The 20021-nt window shown below is 43.3% G+C and overlaps 1 protein-coding gene across 2 annotated transcripts in view; it reads right to left on the bottom strand.

Moving 5' to 3' along the window:
* dock8 (dedicator of cytokinesis 8) overlaps positions 1-20021 on the bottom strand; it is an 82373-nt gene extending 62352 nt beyond the window's left edge. Inside the window, exons 1-2 of one of the 2 annotated variants that reach the window (XM_029716508.1) lie at positions 19711-20021; positions 294-408 (exon numbers count right to left, since the gene is read on the bottom strand). In XM_029716508.1, the coding sequence (XP_029572368.1) occupies positions 294-408; positions 19711-19763 (168 nt within the window). In that variant the 5' untranslated portion in view covers positions 19764-20021. The remainder of the gene's footprint in view (positions 1-293; positions 409-19710) is intronic. The other variant, XM_029716507.1, reaches the window with a different exon arrangement.

Here is a 20021-nt window from a genome sequence, read left to right as displayed (position 1 = left end):
TCATGATATGAAAAGGCTTACAGTAAACGCTGATGCCTTAAGCCTGTCAAATATAGAGCGGTATTAGTGCACTTTGTACGAGAGAGAGTGAGCGAGAGAGAGGGAATAAGTGAGGGGGTCACAAAATCCCTCTTTAGGATTACATTATTAGGCCTACAGCACAAAATGCTGTCTGAGAGTCTCACTCAGAATCAGTCTCCTTAGGGTAGCTAAATATTACACCCGGGTGCTATTTGCTGCTACCCACGAAAGGGCATAGTTGGTTGTAGTAGTCCTGCAGTAGCGTAACTCACCACGCTGAAACACATGGAGGCAGAGGCGTTGGAGCCATGATGACCGTGTTGCACGGAGACCTGAGGGGACCCATACGTCCCACCAAAGTGTCTCCTGATCTCAGCAGACGAGTGTCTGAAACAGAGAGGAGAAACTCTTAGAGATGTGCGACCAAACAGATGATCAACAAAAAAAAGGTACCTGAGAGAAAGAGTGGACACGTATTGAAAAGGTATTAGAACAGGGGAGAGCAGGCAGAGACGGTTCACACTCACACCTTGATCTCGTGAGCTTTTCGAGGGGCAGAATGACTTGGTCATTATGGTAGGGGTTAGTGTTGGTGACTGATTGAGTATTCATGAGAGTCATTCAGACGACTGAGGAGTGTGTATGGAGGGGGGAGAGGTTCTAAAGTCATTCAACAACAGAGTAGGGAGAGGGAAAGAGAGAGCCGGCAACTTCAATAATAACACCACTGTACTTCTGGGTAATAATGTGTTGGTTGGCAATCTGTGGCTACTAGATCAGGCCATTGTTTTCCCCTAAAGAAAATGTGAGTATGGGAGCTCTCTCTCTCTCTCTGTGTGTGTGTGTGTGTGTGTGTGTGTGTGGAGAGAAGGGGGGGGTCTGTGTGTCTCTTGGTGTTTGAGAAAGTACAAAAATGAGATGCTCAGCTACTGTCTTTATAGACAAATTAATCCACCATATCATTGGACCCCTACCAAAAGGTACACAATGCCATATTTTTCTCTCCTTCTCTGCTGTAATAGAAAATACATGAAAAGTCGTCCCTCAGTAGCAAACATGTGCTGCAGTCTGCCTATGTGAAGTGTGTATATGTGTGTAGGCTACCGTGTACACGTGTGTGTGTGTGTGTGTTTACACGTGTGTGTGTGTGCGCAGCAGAGTATGTGTGCAGAGTTGAGAGGTTGGGAATCCCAGTCATCGTTCATGGAGCGGTGCGCACTCTACAGTATCTCACAAAAGTGAGTACTGTGAGTAAATATTTGAGTCTCTCTTTTCATGTCACAACACTGACGAAATGACACTTTGCTACAATGTAAAGTAGTGAGTGTACAGCTTGTATAACAGTGTAAATTTGCTGTCCCCTCAAAATAACACAACACACAGCCATTAATGTCTAAACCGCTGGCAACAAAAGTGAGTACACCCCTAAGTGAAAATGTCCAAATTGGGCCCAATTAGCCATTTTCCCTCCCCGGTGTCATGTGACTCATTAGTGTTACAAGGTCTCAGGTGTGAATGGGGAGCAGGTGTGTTAAATTTGGTGTCATCGCTCTCACACTCCCTCATACTGACTGGTCACTGGAAGTTCAACATGGCACCTCATGGCAAAGAACTCTCTGAGGATCTGAAAAAAAGGATTGTTGCTCTACATAAAGATGGCCTGGGCTATAAGAAGATTGCCAAGACCCTGAAACTGAGCTGCAGCACGGTGGCCAAGACCATACAGCGGTTTAACAGGACAGGTTCCACTCAGAACAGGCCTCGCCATGGTCGACCAAAGAAGTTGAGTGCACGTGCTCAGCGTCATATCCAGAGGTTGTCTTTGGGAAATAGACGTATGAGTGCTGCCAGCATTGCTGCAGAGGTTGAAGGGGTGGGGGGGTCAGCCTGTCAGTGCTCAGACCATACACCGCACACTGCATCAAATTGGTCTGCATGGCTGTCGTCCCAGAAGGAAGCCTCTTCTAAAGATGATGCACAAGAAAGCCAGCAAACAGTTTGCTGAAGACAAGCAGACTAAGGACATGGATTACTGGAACCATGTCCTGTGGTCTGATGAGACCAAGATAAACTTATTTGGTTCAGATGGTGTCAAGCGTGTGTGGTGGCAACCAGGTGAGGAGTACAAAGACAAGTGTGTCTTGCCTACAGTCAAGCATGGTGGTGGGAGTGTCATGGTCTGGGGCTGCATGAGTGCTGCCGGCACTGGGGAGCTACAGTTCATTGAGGGAACCATGAATGCCAACATCTACTGTGACATACTGAAGCAGAGCATGATCCCCTCCCTTCGGAGACTGGGCCGCAGGGCAGTATTCCAACATGATAACGACCCCAAACACACCTCCAAGACGACCACTGCCTTGCTAAAGAAGCTGAGGGTAAAGGTGATGGACTGGCCAAGCATGTCTCCAGACCTAAACCCTATTGAGCATCTGTGGGGCATCCTCAAACAGAAGGTAGAGGAGTGCAAGGTCTCTAACATCCACCAGCTCCGTGATGTCGTCATGGAGGAGTGGAAGAGGACTCCAGTGGCAACCTGTGAAGCTCTGGTGAACTCCATGCCCAAGAGGGTTAAGGCAGTGCTGGAAAATGATGGTGGCCACAGAAAATATTGACACTTTGGGCCCATTTTGGATATTTTCACTTAGGGATGTACTCACTTTTGTTGCCAGCGGTTTAGACATTAATGGCTGTGTGTTGTGTTATTTTGAGGGGACAGCAAATTTACACTGTTATACAAGCTGTACACTCACTACTTTACATTGTAGCAAAGTGTCATTTCTTCAGTGTTATCACATGAAAAGATATACTCATATTTACAGAATGTGAGCGGTGTATTCACTTTTGTGAGATACTGTATGTCCTTTCCAACCTGTCCACTAAAAAACGCTCCAAATTCGCTCCATTCATTAAAATCACAATTTAACCAACACTCATCTATTTTTTTTGGACTACCTGGACCTACCATTTGGTTTTGAAGTACTGAAACCAAGCCATATGATTTGACATTAAAAGTATTTGAATAAGCATGAAAAGGTGAATGTAAGAATCACACATCATTTCAAATAGGCTACGTCATATTAAATCAGCATATAAACACTCGAAATACATCAGGACAGACAGCCTAAGAAGGAATGAGAATGTATTATTTAGGCTATATTATTTCAATGACTTCAAGGTTATAGCCTAAAAAGAAATACACTGTGATTCATTTGCGAGTGCAACAAAAGACTGGTAGGGACATTTTCTTTTTTTACCAGGTAAGCTAGTTGAGAACAAGTTCTCATTTACAACTGTGACCTGGCCAAGATAAAGCAAAGCAGTGCGACACAAACAACAACACAGAGTTACACATGGAATAAACAAGTGTACAGTCAATAACACAATAGAGGGGAAAAAAGAAAGTCTATATACAGTGTGTGCAAATGGCGTGAGGAGGTAAGGCAATAAATAGGCCATAGTAGCGAAGTAATTACAGTTTAGCAAATGAACACTGGAGTCTGCTACGGAAGGAGTGTTGTATGGCATTGAAGCTTGTTTGGAGGTTAGTTAACATAGTGTCCAAAGAAGGCCCAGATGTATAAAGAATGGTGTCGTCTGCATAGAGGTGGATCAGGGAATCACCCGCAGCAAGAGCGACATCGTTAATATATACAGAGAAAAGAGTCGGCCCGAGAATTGAACCCTGTGGTACCCCCATAGAGACTGCCAGAGGTCCGGACAACAGGCCCTCCGATTTGACACACTGAGCTCTGTCTGAGAAGTAGTTGGTGAACCAGGCGAGGCAGCCATTTGAGAAAGAGAGGTTGAACAGACTGGTAATAGGGGTTGCAACAATGGCGGTGGATAATTTTAGAAAGAGAGGGTCCAGATTGTCTAGCCCAGCTGATTTGTACGGGTCCAGATTTTGCAGCTCTTTCAGAACATCTGCTATCTGGATTTGGGTGAAGGAGAAGCTGGGGAGGCTTGGGCAAGTAGCTGCGGGGGATGCGGAGCTGTTGGCCGGGGTTGGGGTAGCCAGGAGGAAAGCATGGCCAGCCGTAGAGAAATGCTTATTGAAATTCTTGATTATCATGGATTTATTGGTGGTGACAGTGTTACCTAGCCTCAGTGCAGTGGGCAGCTGGGAGGAGGTGCTCTTATTCTCCATGGACTTTACAGTGTCCCAAAACGTTTTGGAGTTAGAGCTACAGGATGCAAATTTCTGTTTGAAAAGCTAGCCTTTGTTTTCCTGACTAACTGCGTGTATTGGTTCCTGACTTCATTGAAAAGTTGCATATCGCGGGGACTATTCGATGCTAGTGCAGTCCGCCACAGGATGTTTTTGTGCTGGTCGAGAGCAGTCAGGTCTGGAGTGAACCAAGGGCTATATCTGTTCTTAGTTCTACATTTTTTGAAAGGGGCATGCTTATTTAAGATGGTGAGGAAATTACTTTTAAAGAACGACCAGGCATCCTCTACTGACGGGATGAGGTCAATATCATTCCAGGATACCCAGGCCAGGTCGATTAGAAAGGCCTGCTTGCAGAAGTGTTTTAGGGAGCGTTTGACAGTGATGAGGGGTGGTCGTTTGACCGTGGACCCATAGCGGATGCAGGGAATGAGGCAGTGATCGCTGAGATCCTGATTGAAAACAGCAGAGGTGTATTTGGAGGGCAAGTTGGTCAGGATAATATCTATGAGGGTGCCCATGTTTACAGATTTAGGGTTGTACCTGGTGGGTTCCTTGATAATTTGTGTGAGATTGAGGGCATCTAGTTTAGATTGTAGGACTGCCGGGGTGTTAAGCATATCCCAGTTTAGGTCACCTAACAGAACGAACTCTGAAGATAGATGGGGGGCAATCAATTCACATATTGTGTCCAGGGCACAGCTGGGAGCTGAGGGGGGTCTATAACAGGCGGCAACAGTGAGAGACTTGTTTCTGGAGAGATTCATTTTTTAAATTAGAAGCTCGAATTGTTTGGACATTAACCTGGAAAGTATCTCTGGAGTAGATTGCAACTCCTCCCCCTTTGGCAGGTCTATCTTGACGGAAAATGTCGTAGTTGGGTATGGAAATCTCCGAATTTTTGGTGGCCTCCCTAAGCCAGGATTCAGACACGGCAAGGACATCAGGGTTGGCGGAGTGTGCTAAAGGAGTGAGTAAAACAAACTTAGGGAGGAGGCTTCTGATGTTAACATGCATGAAACCAAGGCTTTTTCGATTACAGAAGTCAACAAATGAGAGTGCCTGGGGACACGCAAGGCCTGGGTTAACCTCCACATCACCCGAGGAACAGAGGAGGAGTAGGATGAGGGTACGGCTGAAGGCTATCAAAACTGGTCGTCTAGTGCGTTGGGGACAGAGAATAAAAGGAGCAGATTTCTGGGCGTGGTAGAATAGATTCAGGGCATAATGTACAGACGGGTATTAGCTTAATCAGGTAATATTAATTACAGAGAAATTATTTTATAGAATAGCATGTCATATCATTTAATCCGGCATAGCCAAAGACACGACAGTGGGGTGCGGGTACCGTGGAGGTAAACCCAGGCCCCGAGTGATGATAAGAGAGGTTGCATCTCTGGACGGGCTGGTTATGCTGGGTGAGGTCACCACATGTGTGGGAGGTGGGACAAAGGAGGTATCTGAGGCATGTTGAGTGGGACTAGGGGCTCCACAGTAAACTAAGACAATAATAACTATCCTAAACAACTGTGTACAAGGCATATTGACATTTTAGAGAGACATAAAGCGAGGCATAAAGCAATCACAGGTGTTGATTGGGAGAGCTATCTGAGGCAACAACGGGTAAGACAACAACAGCTAATCAGCTAAGACAACAACAACAGGTAAAATGGCAATGAATGGGCAGAGAGGGTCGGTTGACTACACACAGGGCCTGAGTTGGGGCCGACAGATAAACAAAAAATAAACAAATGGTGTACCGTGATTAATGAACAGTCCAGAAGGCATCAGCTATGTAGCCAAGTGATCATAGGGTCCAGTGAACAGCAATAGATGGAACAGGGAAGCCGCAGGGTAATCATTACTAAGCTAGCAAGCGGGAGACACAGCGTTTAAAGTTAGCAGGCCGGGATAAGTACAAGCGTCTGCTCCGATGTCCGGCAAAGGCCGGTTGAGGGCACAGCGGATGGAGTTAAGTCGGCGGACCAGTCGTGGTGGTACGGCGGGGCGCCATGTCGACAAAGGGTCCAGACCAGATGGCGAAAGAGGTAATTGTAGTTATTCTGTTTGCTAGCTGGGAGATGCGCCTGGCTCGCGGCTAACTGGTGCTAACTTCGGGGCAGGGGCATTAGCCACTCTAGCCACTCGGTAGCAGCTAGCTAGCAGCGATGATCCGATGCAAAGGTCCACAGCTTACGGCAAGGATCCGGTGGAGTGGTGGATTCTAGCTGTGTTAGGGTAGAGTCCGGGAGGCATCAGCTGAGTAGTCAGGTGATCACAGAGTAGGCCGGGAGGTGGGCCTGGCTCAGGGCTAGCTTCGGGGCTGGGTCACTCGGTGGCAGCTAGCTAGCTGTGATGATCAGGAGTAATGGTCCAGGGTTTACGGCAGGAATCCGGCTTTGTAGTGAAGAAAGCAGTCTGATGAAGGAAAGTATTATCCAGGCTATAGAAAGAAAACGGCTGGTGTCTGTGCAGAAGGAAAGGCCACTAGCAGTGGCTAACAATGGCTAAATAGCTAGTAGCTAATTAGCTGGCTAGCTTCTGATGGAGGTTCTGGCTATAAGGTCTAAAAAATAGCGGATCCGTGTCACATTGGGTGAGGCGGGTTACCGGAAGGTATATTTGATCAAAAAAATGGAAAAGAGATTGAAAATAAATTGAAATATATACAAAAAAAGACAAAAAGTGCACGAGAGGACGACAAACCACATCTGCACTGCTACACCATCTTGGATCCGACAAAAAGCGCTCAGCATTTTAATTTTGTTGTATTAAATCATTATAGTCTATACATTTTGCATATAGGCTGTGACTTAGAATGAAATAAAAAATGACTTATTACTGCCTTTTAATTTATTTTTAGAATACATTTTTTGAAACAAACAGTCTTTGGCTTCAGATGGTGCCTGGAGAGCAGGCTAAACATCCTATTGGCCCTTCTTGACAGGCTGGGCAGAGACGCAGAGTTTTTTTTCTTATTCTTATTTTCTATAGGTAGGCCTAACGTTTTTTTTGCCAAAATAACCCAATCAAAACGGAAAGCTTCTTGAACATGGGAGACATGCCAGACCTATTTCGGCAAAATCAATTATGGCCTTTTATTGTCCCCAGCACAAACTGCACCTGTGTAATGATCATGCTGTTTAATCAGCTTCTTGATATGCCACACTGGTCAGGTGGATGGATTATCTTGGCAAATGAGAAATGCACACTAACAGGGATGTAAACAAATTTGTGCACAACATTTTAGAGAAATAAGCTTTTGTGCATATGGAACATTTCTGGGATCTTTTATTTCAGCTTATGAAACATGGGACCAACACTTTACATGTTGAGCATATATTTTATTTCAGTATACTTCCATCACTCCAGTATCCCTGCACATTGTAAATATGGTATTGGAACTGACCCTGTATATAGTATGCTTACTTACTTATTGTGTTATTCATATTTCTTCTTATTTCTCGTGTTTTTTTTCTAGTAATATATTCTTATTGATTATTGCATTGTTGGGTTTTGAGTTTGCAAGAAAGGCATTTCACTGTACTTGTGCATGTGACATTAAAACTTGAAAAACTTGGGAGTTGGGAATCTTTGAGGGACACTGCCAAATGGGTCAGTGCCCCTGACTCTCCCCCAGTCCCCATGCTGTTCATGTGCTACTGCTCTGTGTTCATTAACTCCCTGTGGCCATTGTTTAGGATAGCTCTGATCTGCAACTAAATGATCACCTCCACCCCTTCCCCAACCATCATCATTTCGTGGGCATCTCAACCCCAGGACTACCATGTGTTGCTAGCCAACAGAAACTCTGAGGTGGTAGTTTTATGTCACAGTTTATAGTTAACCTCTCATACCATTTTGTCAACTTTCCTCTTGTGACTTAAGTGTGAATTTGGACAAAATGTGATGTGTTTACCACACTGTATGGTGTATGTGGCTCTGGGCTGTGGCACTAACTGGTTGGACTTTGCTCTGTGTTCATTTGCATGCTACTCTCCTCCCAACTGCCTGCCTGCATCCCGCCCAGGTCATGACCTTCAGAGCCACGTGGTTGCAGTTCCTCCTAACAGGCTCAGTGACCACATGGAATGAGACTAGGCAGTATGCGAGAGAGAGAGAGCACGAGAGAAAGCAAGAGAGCGAGCTCCTGTTAAAAGGGATAGTTCACTCAAATTAGAAAACTGTTATTTAGGTAAACTATGCAGGAGGAGGCATGGCATAAAACACTGATAACACCACTGCTGTTCACCAGGAGAGTTGCATATACTGAAGAGTACAAGGGCCATTCTAAGAGTACCTCTGGTATTCGCCACACCTTTATGAACGTCTAAGGAATCTGAGTCTGAACTGGATGTTCCATGGGTTGGCGAATATATGTACAAGACCAACTGTAAACATACAACTTGGAGTTAAGATGTTACGGCTGGAATCAAAATAAGCCCTTATACAAAGCCATGATTGCATGCTTGTACAGTATATTTTGTACAGTATCCAAATCAACTCATCATGCGTCCATACTGTATCTTCTACTGTAGTTTTGTACAATTGCTGCTAAGGTTAAAACCTAACATTTAGTAGCAGGAGTGGAAAACAAAAACACAGCTCCTTTCCTTTCTTCCAGTGTAATCTTAAACCCTACTGGGCTGGGCAGGTTACAAGTTTGTTAGCCAGCTCTAACATGACTGGACAAGGTTGTTTGTTATTAACCAATAGTTAGCAGCCGCAAGTAGCAGACTTTAAAATGGCCTGCGACAAGGATTATGAAATGATGTGACCCGCGAATCCACGATAGAAATACAAAATGTAACTCTGCTAATATGAGTCATACAATTTGAACGGTTTGGGCTTTTGAACAGTCTGCATTGTAAAGGACCAACCATCATCACAGAGCAAAGTGAAGTGAAGAGAACAATCAGCAACAAGTGCTTCTTTTGTGTTAACAGTAAAACAATGTTTTTGACCCTTTGCCTTCATCACTTTGTTACAGATTAGAAAATGAGTATTTTAGATGTTTCAAAATGGCATCTAAGGTTAATAGACCAATCACAATTAGAATACAACACAAAACATGACGTGATTGGTAAATTAGTTGCAATTTTGTAATACATAAATGCTTCCTTCGTTTATTGTATTGTAAAACCCAGAGACAGCTTAAAGCCTCATACACAAATGGACGAAATTAGGTTGGGCATAATGTCTTTTTCACGCAGTCTTACTGGTTGGACAAGTGTAGGCCAAGTGTTTGTTACGCAAGACAGAGGAGAGCCTGTCTCTGGACATAGATCACATTTATTTTGATGAAATTGCAAAATATCACCTTTTCATTCAAGACAGGAGAAACATTTTTATTTAGTTTCTAGCAAGTCAAGCTAGCTTACACAGAGCCGCTAACGTTAGCTAGCTAGCTAAAAGCTAGGTTAAAGTTACTGTAGATCCTACACCTAATAATTATCACCAAAATGTAAACGTATCATTACCATCACAAGACACTTACCAGAATTAAAATGGGAGGCTACAGTCATATAATACACTGCTCAAAAAAATAAAGGGAACACTTAAACAACACAATGTAACTCCAAGTCAATCACACTTCTGTGAAATCAAACTGTCCACTTAGGAAGCAACACTGATTGACAATAAATTTCACATGCTGTTGTGCAAATGGAATAGACAACAGGTGGAAATTATAGGCAATTAGCAAGACACCCCCAATAAAGGAGTGGTTCTGCAGGTGGTGACCACAGACCACTTCTCAGTTCCTATGCTTCCTGGCTGATGTTTGGTCACTTTTGAATGCTGGCGGTGCTTTCACTCTAGTGGTAGCATGAGACGGAGTCTACAACCCACACAAGTGGCTCAGGTAGTGCAGCTCATCCAGGATGGCACGTCAATGCGAGCTGTGGCAAGAAAGTTTGCTGTGTCTGTCAGCGTATTGTCCAGAGCATGGAGGCGCTACCAGGAGACAGGCCAGTACATCAGGAGACGTGGAGGAGGCCGTAGGAGGGCAACAACCCAGCAGCAGGACCGCTACCTCCGCCTTTGTGCAAGGAGGAGCAGGAGGAGCACTGCCAGAGCCCTGCAAAATGACCTCCAGCAGGCCACAAATGTGCATGTGTCTGCTCAAACGGTCAGAAACAGACTCCATGGGGGTGGTATGAGGGCCCGACGTCCACAGGTGGGGGTTGTGCTTACAGCCCAACACCGTGCAGGACATTTGGCATTTGCCAGAGAACACCAAGATTGGCAAATTCGCCACTGGCGCCCTGTGCTCTTCACAGATGAAAGCAGGTTCACACTGAGCACGTGACAGACGTGACAGAGTCTGGAGACACCGTGGAGAACATTCTGCTGCCTGCAACATCCTCCAGCATGACCGGTTTGGCGGTGGGTCAGTCATGGTGTGGGGTGGCATTTCTTTGGGGGGCCGCACAGCCCTCCATGTGCTCGCCAGAGGTAGCCTGACTGCCATTAGGTACCGAGATGAGATCCTCAGACCCCTTGTGAGACCATATGCTGGTGCGGTTGGCCCTGGGTTCCTCCTAATGCAAGACAATGCTAGACCTCATGTGGCTGGAGTGTGTCAGCAGTTCCTGCAAGAGGAAGGCATTGATGCTATGGACTGGCCCGCCCGTTCCCCAGACCTGAATCCAATTGAGCACATCTGGAACATCATGTCTCGCTCCATCCACCAACGCCACGTTGCACCACAGACTGTCCAGGAGTTGGCGGATGCTTTAGTCCAGGTCTGGGAGGAGATCCCTCAGGAGACCATCCGCCACCTCATCAGGAGCATGCCCAGGTGTTGTAGGGAGGTCATACAGGCACGTGGAGGCCACACACACTACTGAGCCTCATTTTGACTTGTTTTAAGGACATTACATCAAAGTTGGATCAGCCTGTAGTGTGGTTTTCCACTTTAATTTTGAGTGTGACTCCAAATCCAGACCTCCATGGGTTGATAAATTGGATTTCCATTGATTACTTTTGTGTGATTTTGTTGTCAGCACATTCAACTATGTAAAGAAAAAAGTATTTAATAAGATTATGTATTTCATTCAGATCTAGGATGTGTTGTTTAAGTGTTCCCTTTATTTTTTGGAGCAGTATATAATTGGCTTAACAACCAATGTTGAATTACTCAACATTACTATTAAAATACTCATTAACAGGATTGGTTAACTGTTTGCTGGATGAAAGCGTCTGCTAAATGGCATATATTATATTGTTTAGAAGTTGCTAGCTATCCCGTAAAGCCATCACCAAAAACCAGAATTATTTTCATCTTGTTCTGTGGTTAGGTAACTTCCTGTTCTATTGACAGAATCTGGCCAGACTGAAGACAACGCAGAGTTTGGAAAAATTGAAAGATTTTATACTAGGAAAGTCAGTTAAGAACAAATTCTTATTTACAATGACTGCCTACACGCAAGTATGCGGCATGCATTTCGCAACTGAGCCTTGGAAGCAAGGTGGCGTTGCGATGCGTCCCCATTGAAATGAATGACTTCCAGCGCAGCGGACTGCAAATTTGGGATGTGTACACGGCGTAAGGTCTGAAACATGCTGCCCTTTTATTAACTTCCATTTATTACATGATGGGGAATAGAGTTCCATGTTGTCATGGCTCTATGTAGTACTTTGTGCCTCCCATAGTCTGTTCTGGACTTGGGGACTGTGAAGAGACCTCGTGGCATGTCTTGTGGGGTATGCATGGGTGTCCGATCTGTGTGCCAGTAGTTTAGACAGACAGCTCGGTGCATTCAACATGTCAATAACTCTCATAAATAAAAGTAGTGATGAGGTGAATCTCTCCTCCACTTTCAGCCAGGAGAGATTGACATGCATATGATTAATATTAGCTTTCTTTGTACATCCAAGGGCCAGCCGTGCTGCCCTGTTCTGAGCTAATTGCAATTTTCCTTTGTCCTTTTTTGTGGCACCTGACCACACGACTGAACAGTAGTCCAGGTGCGACAAATCTAGGGCCTGTATGACCTGGCTTGTTGATAGTGTTGTTAAGAAGGCAGAGCATCGTTTATTATAGACAGATTTCTCCCCATCTTAGCTACTACTGCATCAATATGTTTTGACCATGACAGTTTACAATCTAGTGTTACTCCAAGCAGTTTAGTCATCTCAACTTGCTCAATTTACACATTATTTATTACAAGATTTAGTTGAGGTTTAGGGTTTAGTGAGTGTTTTGTTCCAAATATAATGCTTTTAGTTTTAGAAATATTTAGGGCTAACTTATTCCCTGCCACCCACTCTGAAACTAACTTCAGCTCTTTGTTGAGTTTTGCAGTCATTTCAGTCGCTGTAGTAGCTGACGTGTATAGCGTTGAGTCATCCACATACGTAGAAACTCTGGCTTTACTCAAAGTCAGTGGCATGTCGTTAGTAAAAATTTGAAAAAAGCATGGGGCCTAAACAGCTACCCTGGGGAATTCCTGATTCTAACTGGATTATATTTGATAGGCTTCCATTAAAGAACAAACTCTCTGTGTTCAGTTAGACAAGTAACTCTTTATTCACATTATAGCAGGGGGTGTAAAGTCATAACACATACGTTTTTCCAGCAGCAGACTATGATCGATAATGTCAAAAGCTGCACTGAAGTCTAACAAGACATCCACCACAATCATTTTATCATCAATTTCTCTCAGCCAATCATCAGTCATTTGTGTAAGTGCTGTGCTTGTTAAGTGTCCTTCCCTACAAGCATGCTGAAATTCTGTTGTCAATTTGTTTACTGTAAAATAGCATTGTATCTGGTCAAACACAATTTTTTTCAGAAGTTTACTAAGGGTTTGTAACAGGCTGATTGGTCGGCTATTTGAGCCAGTAAAGGGGCCTTTACTATTCTTGGGTAGCGGAACGACTTTAGCTTCCTTCCAGGCTTGAGGGCATACACTCTCTAGTAGGCTTAAATTGCAGATGTGGCAAATAGGAGTGGCAATATCATCTGCTATTATCCTCAGTAATTTTCCATCTAGATTGTCAGACCCTGGTGGCTTGTCATTGTTGATAGACAACAATACTTTTTTAACCTCTTCCACACTCACTTTATGGAATTGAAAAGTACAATCGTCTTTCCTAATTTGGTCCAATATACTTAGATGTGTAGTGTCAGCGTTTGTTGCTGGCATGTCATCCCTAAGTTGGCTTATCTTGCCAATGAAAAAGTCATTAAAGTAGTTTGCAATATCAGTGGGCTTTGTGATGAATGAGCCATCTGATTCAATAAATGAAGGAGCCGAGTTGGCTTTTTTTCCCCAAAATTTCATTTAAGGTACCCCAAAGCTTTTTACTATCATTCTTTATATAATTTGTCATCTTTGTTTCATAGTGTAGTTTATTTTTTATTTTTATTTAGTTTAGTCACATAATTTCTTAATTTGCGGTACGTTTGCCAAATCAGTTGGGCTGCCATACTTAATTGCCATACCTTTTGCCTCATCCCGCTCAACCATACAATTTTTCAATTCCTCATCAATCCAAGGGGATTTAACAGTTTTTACAGTCATTTTCTTAATTGGTGTGTGCTTATTAGCAACTGGAATAAGTAGTTTCATAAATGTGTCAAGTGCAGCGGCTGGTTGCTCCTCATTACACACCACAGACCAGCAACTATTCTTTACATCATCAACATATAAATCACAACAAAACTTATTGTATGACCTCTTATACACTATATTAGGCCCAGCCTTTGTAACTTTGGTTTTCCTAGATATGGCTATTATATTGTGATCACTACATCCTATGGATTTGGATACTGCTTTAAAGCAAACATCTGCAGCATTAGTAAAAATGTGATCAATACATGTTGATGATTTAATTCCTGTGCTGTTTGTAACTACCCTGGTAGGTTGACTGACAACCTGATCCAGGTTGCAGGCACTGGTTACAGTTTGAAGTTTTTTCCTGAGTGGGCAGCTTGATGATAGCCAGTCAATATTTAAAATCACCCAGAAAATATACTCCTCTGTTGATATCACGTACATTATCAAGCATTTCACACATGTTATCCATTGTCCTCCAACAAGAGTTCCTAAATCCTCTCTTCTCTCACATGTGATGTGAAATTAAACAATGTAGTGACTTTTCCTGCAGGTCAAATATGATGCAGATGTAACAGCCAGAGTGCTCGCTCCCAACGGCAAAAATAGAATTGTCATTCAATGAATTATCTGGGTGAATATTAAAAATGACAGGTCACACAGCAAAATATTTAGGGGCATATGCGACTAGCATGATCGCAAATTAGAGCACCTCACTAACTCCATACACAACTCCTACCACACACACACACACACACACACACACACACACACACACATATACAGACAGGCACATTGACTAAACTCCATACACAAGGGTCAACAAAAGTGGTTATCCGAGGTCAAGAGTTAGTTTAAATAGAGAACACCGTAAAACACAAGCAGACTACTCCACCTTTCACACACACACACCACACAACCATGTGCACACACACGCACAATATGGCATGATAAAGTGAGACAAGCCAACGTCCAAGCATAACTCTACTGAGAAACACAAGGGCCCAAAACTTCCTGAAGTAACAGATTTCGTGAAAGGCCAAAGCCAGGCAGGCCACAACAGTCAGCCCAGCATGGTTTAATTCCATCTCATTAAAAGTGAAATCTGCAGTTGTAACAATAACATAGCATACTCACTGGCTCTGTTTCAGTAAAAAACTGAAGGATGGGGCTGGAGAAATCTAACCACTCAAATTCATACAGAGCTATGGATCCAAGGACTGACCATCCATGATATCAAAATGATAGTTTTAACCATGTTTTGACTGAGGCTATAGTGTTTGTTTACATATACTTTGTTGGGGTACGATAGTTGAACTAAGCTCATGAGACAGAAGTTATATTCTTCAAGAATCAATGGGTTACATATCATTCATTTATTAGTCAAAAAATGTATGTAAGAACTGCAGATTGCCCCTTTAAGACACTATGTGGTAGGCTGTTGATGTTCTCCCAAAAATGGTAGAACTTCCCTTTCTCTTTGCTGACAAGAGGAATTGTAACCAAGTCAACAACAGTATTTAAAGGTGTTGAAACAGCCAGCCTAACACCTTATTACACCATAACATACTATTAAAATTGAAGATCAGACACCCAGAAAGTGAGTCAATGTTGGCAACATCTTTGGAAACACGCAACGGACTCAACCCCCTTTGATTTGTCCTTTCCACAATAGTCAACTCAACAACAGTCAAATATAGCATCTGTCTTGCTTCACAGAACCCAAATAACAATTTACAGTGCAAGTGTATTTACCCTGTTAACTCCATAGCTCCCCCGTGGACAGGACTGATATCATGCTGTTGTGATTTCAACTAAGTGTGCCAGAGAATAACAGATTTTTCTCAGACAAACTATTGTACCGAGTTACATTTTCTTTGGGGAGTCAGAAAATATGTTAAAGATGTGGTTTTTTTGGTAACGGAATTTCAAGGCACAGGGCAATGTCTCTTAAACTTGCACAAGGCAAATAATTTATCCAGAACTAAATATAACCATAGTGTTGATACTGTATTAGTTGCCAGGAGTCTTTACGTCAACATTATTGTGTTTTAAAGTATTTATAATACCTTTTAAGACTTTCTCTGGTAGATAGTTGAAAAATGTATTTACAGTATGCTTTAATTTCAACAACAAAAAATGTGACTCTTAGGTTTCAATTGACAACAGAATTGACACTCCTATGAACTTCCGATGTTGGTACTCATATGAGTCCTTTTACATGGAAATGCCCTTAGGGTAAGTTTTGCTGACAGGAAAAAGCTCAGTCTTTTTTGCCATGCCAGGCTGCATACTATGTGGCAGGCCGGCACTTGTGTGTAGTGGCGTAGTGTGCCTTTGAGCATTTCTGGATCATTCTGTAGCATTCCTCACTGTAGGCTATTATCACTCACAGCTATGCTCACGCTGTCAGGCTCAGGGCCATCAGATAGATAAACCTATAATTCAGCCAACGGGCCCAGTCATGATCCCTGTTACAACCACCCACACGCTGGTATTACCATTGACTCATTATTTTGGAGCTGGGTGATCCTTTGGGTGCATCTCAACAATAGTCTGAAGTACCTTCCTCTCCTCGACTTCATTCGCACTAATCTGAAAACATGGGCATAGAGGAAACTATATAGATACCTGATGCATTGCCCACCAGGAAGTGTCTTTCACCCATCCAGTTCCTTAAAAAGTTGGTTCATGTGAAAGAGAGCAGATGGGTAACTACTTTAGACTATTGAGATGTCCCCTTTGTGTCCCACATACAGTAGCTTCCAGCTGCAGACTAAATGGGTTCCAGTCAGTCCTATCAGTGGCATCGGAGCTCAGCTTCCTGTCCAGAAGAGGGTTGGGAGGAGGGATAAGACAGACACAAACACATCAAATAGCTGGCAGGATACTTTTCCCATGATGCCCCAAGGAGAGAGAGTGGAGGATAGAAACTGCCCTGAGTAAGTAGAGGGTCCAGACCAAGCATTTAGGAGGGCCCCAAATCAATACTGGTCTGCTATCCTACCACTACTCTACTCAAAGTATAATGCTTATCTTGCAGAGTTTAACTGACAACAGCAGGTGTAGATCTAAGAACACTGTCTATATGTCATTGACATTTTAATTGATTCATACATTTGCCTTAGTAGAGAGGATAGCATTGACATTCTTCCTACAGAGCAAATATTTGCACTTATCTTGAATTCCTCCTCTATCTTGGGTAAGAAACCAATATTTCCTGTTTTAAAACAGTCATGAAGTGAAAAGAGAAGTGAAACATCTGTGTGTCAAATAGCAGGATTTCCTTCTCACTCCATCTTGAGAGAGAAAGAGGAATGTGCTGATCTTTGCATGCGTATGTTTGCGTGCATGTATGACATGCTACAGTGGACTGGACGAACAGTGGAGAACCAAAAATGGTTGAGTGGATTTGTTGTATATTACTTCCAAACTGCCTGCCTACTTCATTCAACGAAATAGAATATGAAACGTGTTCACATTTGGAAAAATACAAATGGCTGATAAATTGTCCGTCAAGAATGTAAACAATAGCTTTTCATCATCACACAACGGCAGAAATGTGTCAAACTCAGTGAGTGACAGATTACTGTTGTTAGGGGTGAACCACCACCCACCCACACACTAGGGCTGCATAATTAATCTAATTCATATTGAAATTGGTACCAGAGCATCAGCTCTCGGACCAATAGGGTCCGAGACAAGCTTTACCCCCAAGCCATAAGACTGCTAAATAGTAAATTAATGGTATCCGAACTATCTGCATTGACACCCCCCCCCCCCCCCCCCACAAACACACACACACACACAACACCGGTCAAAAGTTTTAGAACACCAACTAATTCAAGGGTTTTTCTTTATTTTAAAAAAGTTTTACATTGTAGAATAATAGTGAAGACCTCAAAACTATGAAGAAATAACACATATGGAATCATGTAGTAACAAAATAAGTGTTAAAATATATTTTGATTTGTTTTTGAGATTTTTCAAATAGCCACCCTTGCCTTGATGACAGCTTTGAACTCTTGGCATTCTCTCAACCGGCTTCACCTGGAATACTTTTCCAACAGTCTTGAAGGAGTTCCCACATATGCTGAGCACTTGTTGGCTGCTTTTCCTTCACTCTGCGGTCCGACTCATCCCAAACCGTCTCAGTTTGGTTGAATTCGGGGGATTGTGGAAGCCAAGGCAACTGATGCAACACTACATCACTCTCCTTCTTGGTAAAATAGCCCTTACACAGCCTGGAGGTGTGTTGGGTCATTGTCCTGTTGAAAAACAAATTATAGTCCCACTAAGCCCAAACTAGATGGGATGGTGTATCGCTGCAGAATGCTGTGGTAGCCATGCTAGTTAAGTATGCCTTGAATTCTAAATAAATCACAGACAGTGTTACAAGCAAAGCCCCACCACAGCATAACACCTCCTCCTCCATGCTTTACGGTGGGAAATACACATGCGGAGATCATCCGTTCACCCACACAGCGTCTCACAAAGACACGGCGGTTGGAACCAAGAATTTCCAATTTCGACTCCAGACCAAAGGACAAATTTCCACCGGTCTAATGTCCATTGCTCGTGTTTCTTGGCCCAAGCAAGTCTCTTCTTCTTATTGGTGTCTTTTAATAGTGGTTTCTTTGCAGCAAATCGACCATGAAGGCCTGATTCACACAGTCTCCCATATCATGCATCCCTAACACACACACACACACACACACACACACACACACACACACACACACACACACACACACACACACACACACACACACACACACACACACACACACACACACACACACACACACTCCTGAACTTTCACAGGTTGGTGACCAGCTATGGTCAGCAACAAAAACCCATGTGGACAATATAGGCTGTAGAGACAGAGCCAGACCATTAGCTGGCATAGCAGTTCATTCAAAGAGCAAGATAAGATGCTCTCTGCCTTTCAGCAGCTGACCTCAGCCCTATTACACAGGAGATGCTGCCCCATCTTCTCCACTTCAATCAAACTGACAATCAAATAAATGGTAGGTCTCATCAGCATACTGAAGGCAGGGGGTGAGCGACTGAGCTAAATGGACAGGATACACATTGATTAATGTGTAATGTAACTTATAGTTCAGTCTAGGTTGGCGATTTGGATACTGGATACATGTTAGAATGCCACAAAATGTTCAGAAATGACAAGAGGTATGGGTTACTCAATACAAGGGCTTTCACAGCTCCACAGTTACTCCTTTTTGTATGTAAAGTTATAGAAGTCTATTGGGCCATGGGAGATATGTATTTATTTGATCAATGGCCTAACGGCATGACACACAATGGTCTCACATATACTACTTCCTCTGCACCTGGTCAGTGTGTCAGAGCAGGAACAATGACTAATACATCCCTTAATTTATAGCATCTCCGACTGGGCTGCGAGATGGGCTTCATATACACCATGCAGAGGGGAAATGATCGAATACAGACCAGATATAGAAACATACCCAATGAGGAGGAAATGAAGCAGACAAAATATGTTTGCATCAACTCAATGAGCTGTAAGTAGACAGAAAATATGCATGTTTTCTTGTTCATTGAGGGGAAATACAGTATAAAAGCGCTACTGTAGATAGAATAGGGTTTTATTGTTAGTTTACTACTTTAAAGATGGTATAACAAAATGTGTGATTGGTTTATTACACTCAAAAGCCTGTGTTTAATATTCTGTTTAATATCCTTATTCATAGAGAATTATTATTGATAGTTATTAAAGCAAATATCTCAGTGTTTAACTGATGGAAAGCAACCCACCCATGACAGAGTAGCCTAGCCTACAGTATTAACATATATTCACAACATGTAGCTGCCCGTTTAGGAATACACTCGCCGTCCTTTGGCATAACACAGCTCACTCAAATCAAGCCTGATGCAAAAGGCATAAAGGTGTGTGAAAGAGACGAACATTACCTGTTGATCTTCAGAGCGAACGCACGTCGCTCTGCGCTCGCCAGAGACGCCATGTGAAGTTTACTCCAGTTCCGCGGAGGTACAGCAACAGTTTCCCTGCGGAATGGTAACTTCTCCTAAAGCGCTGCTAGCGCAGATGTCATTGCAAGCCTCATCTTCGCGGTGGCAGCGTTATGGGTGGAAACTTCCGCATTTGAATCCTTCCCCATCCCAAACAGCCAGACACCGGCTGCGGAGTGTGAGAGGATCAGACACGCACACTCTCGCTGCTAGATAAGCCCTTGGGTTTGCGTAATAAGCAGTCTGGTGAG

Source organism: Salmo trutta, chromosome 27 (genome assembly GCF_901001165.1).
Source record: "Salmo trutta chromosome 27, fSalTru1.1, whole genome shotgun sequence".
NCBI lineage: Eukaryota > Metazoa > Chordata > Actinopteri > Salmoniformes > Salmonidae > Salmo > Salmo trutta.
This window is presented reverse-complemented; position numbering and strand designations above follow the sequence as displayed.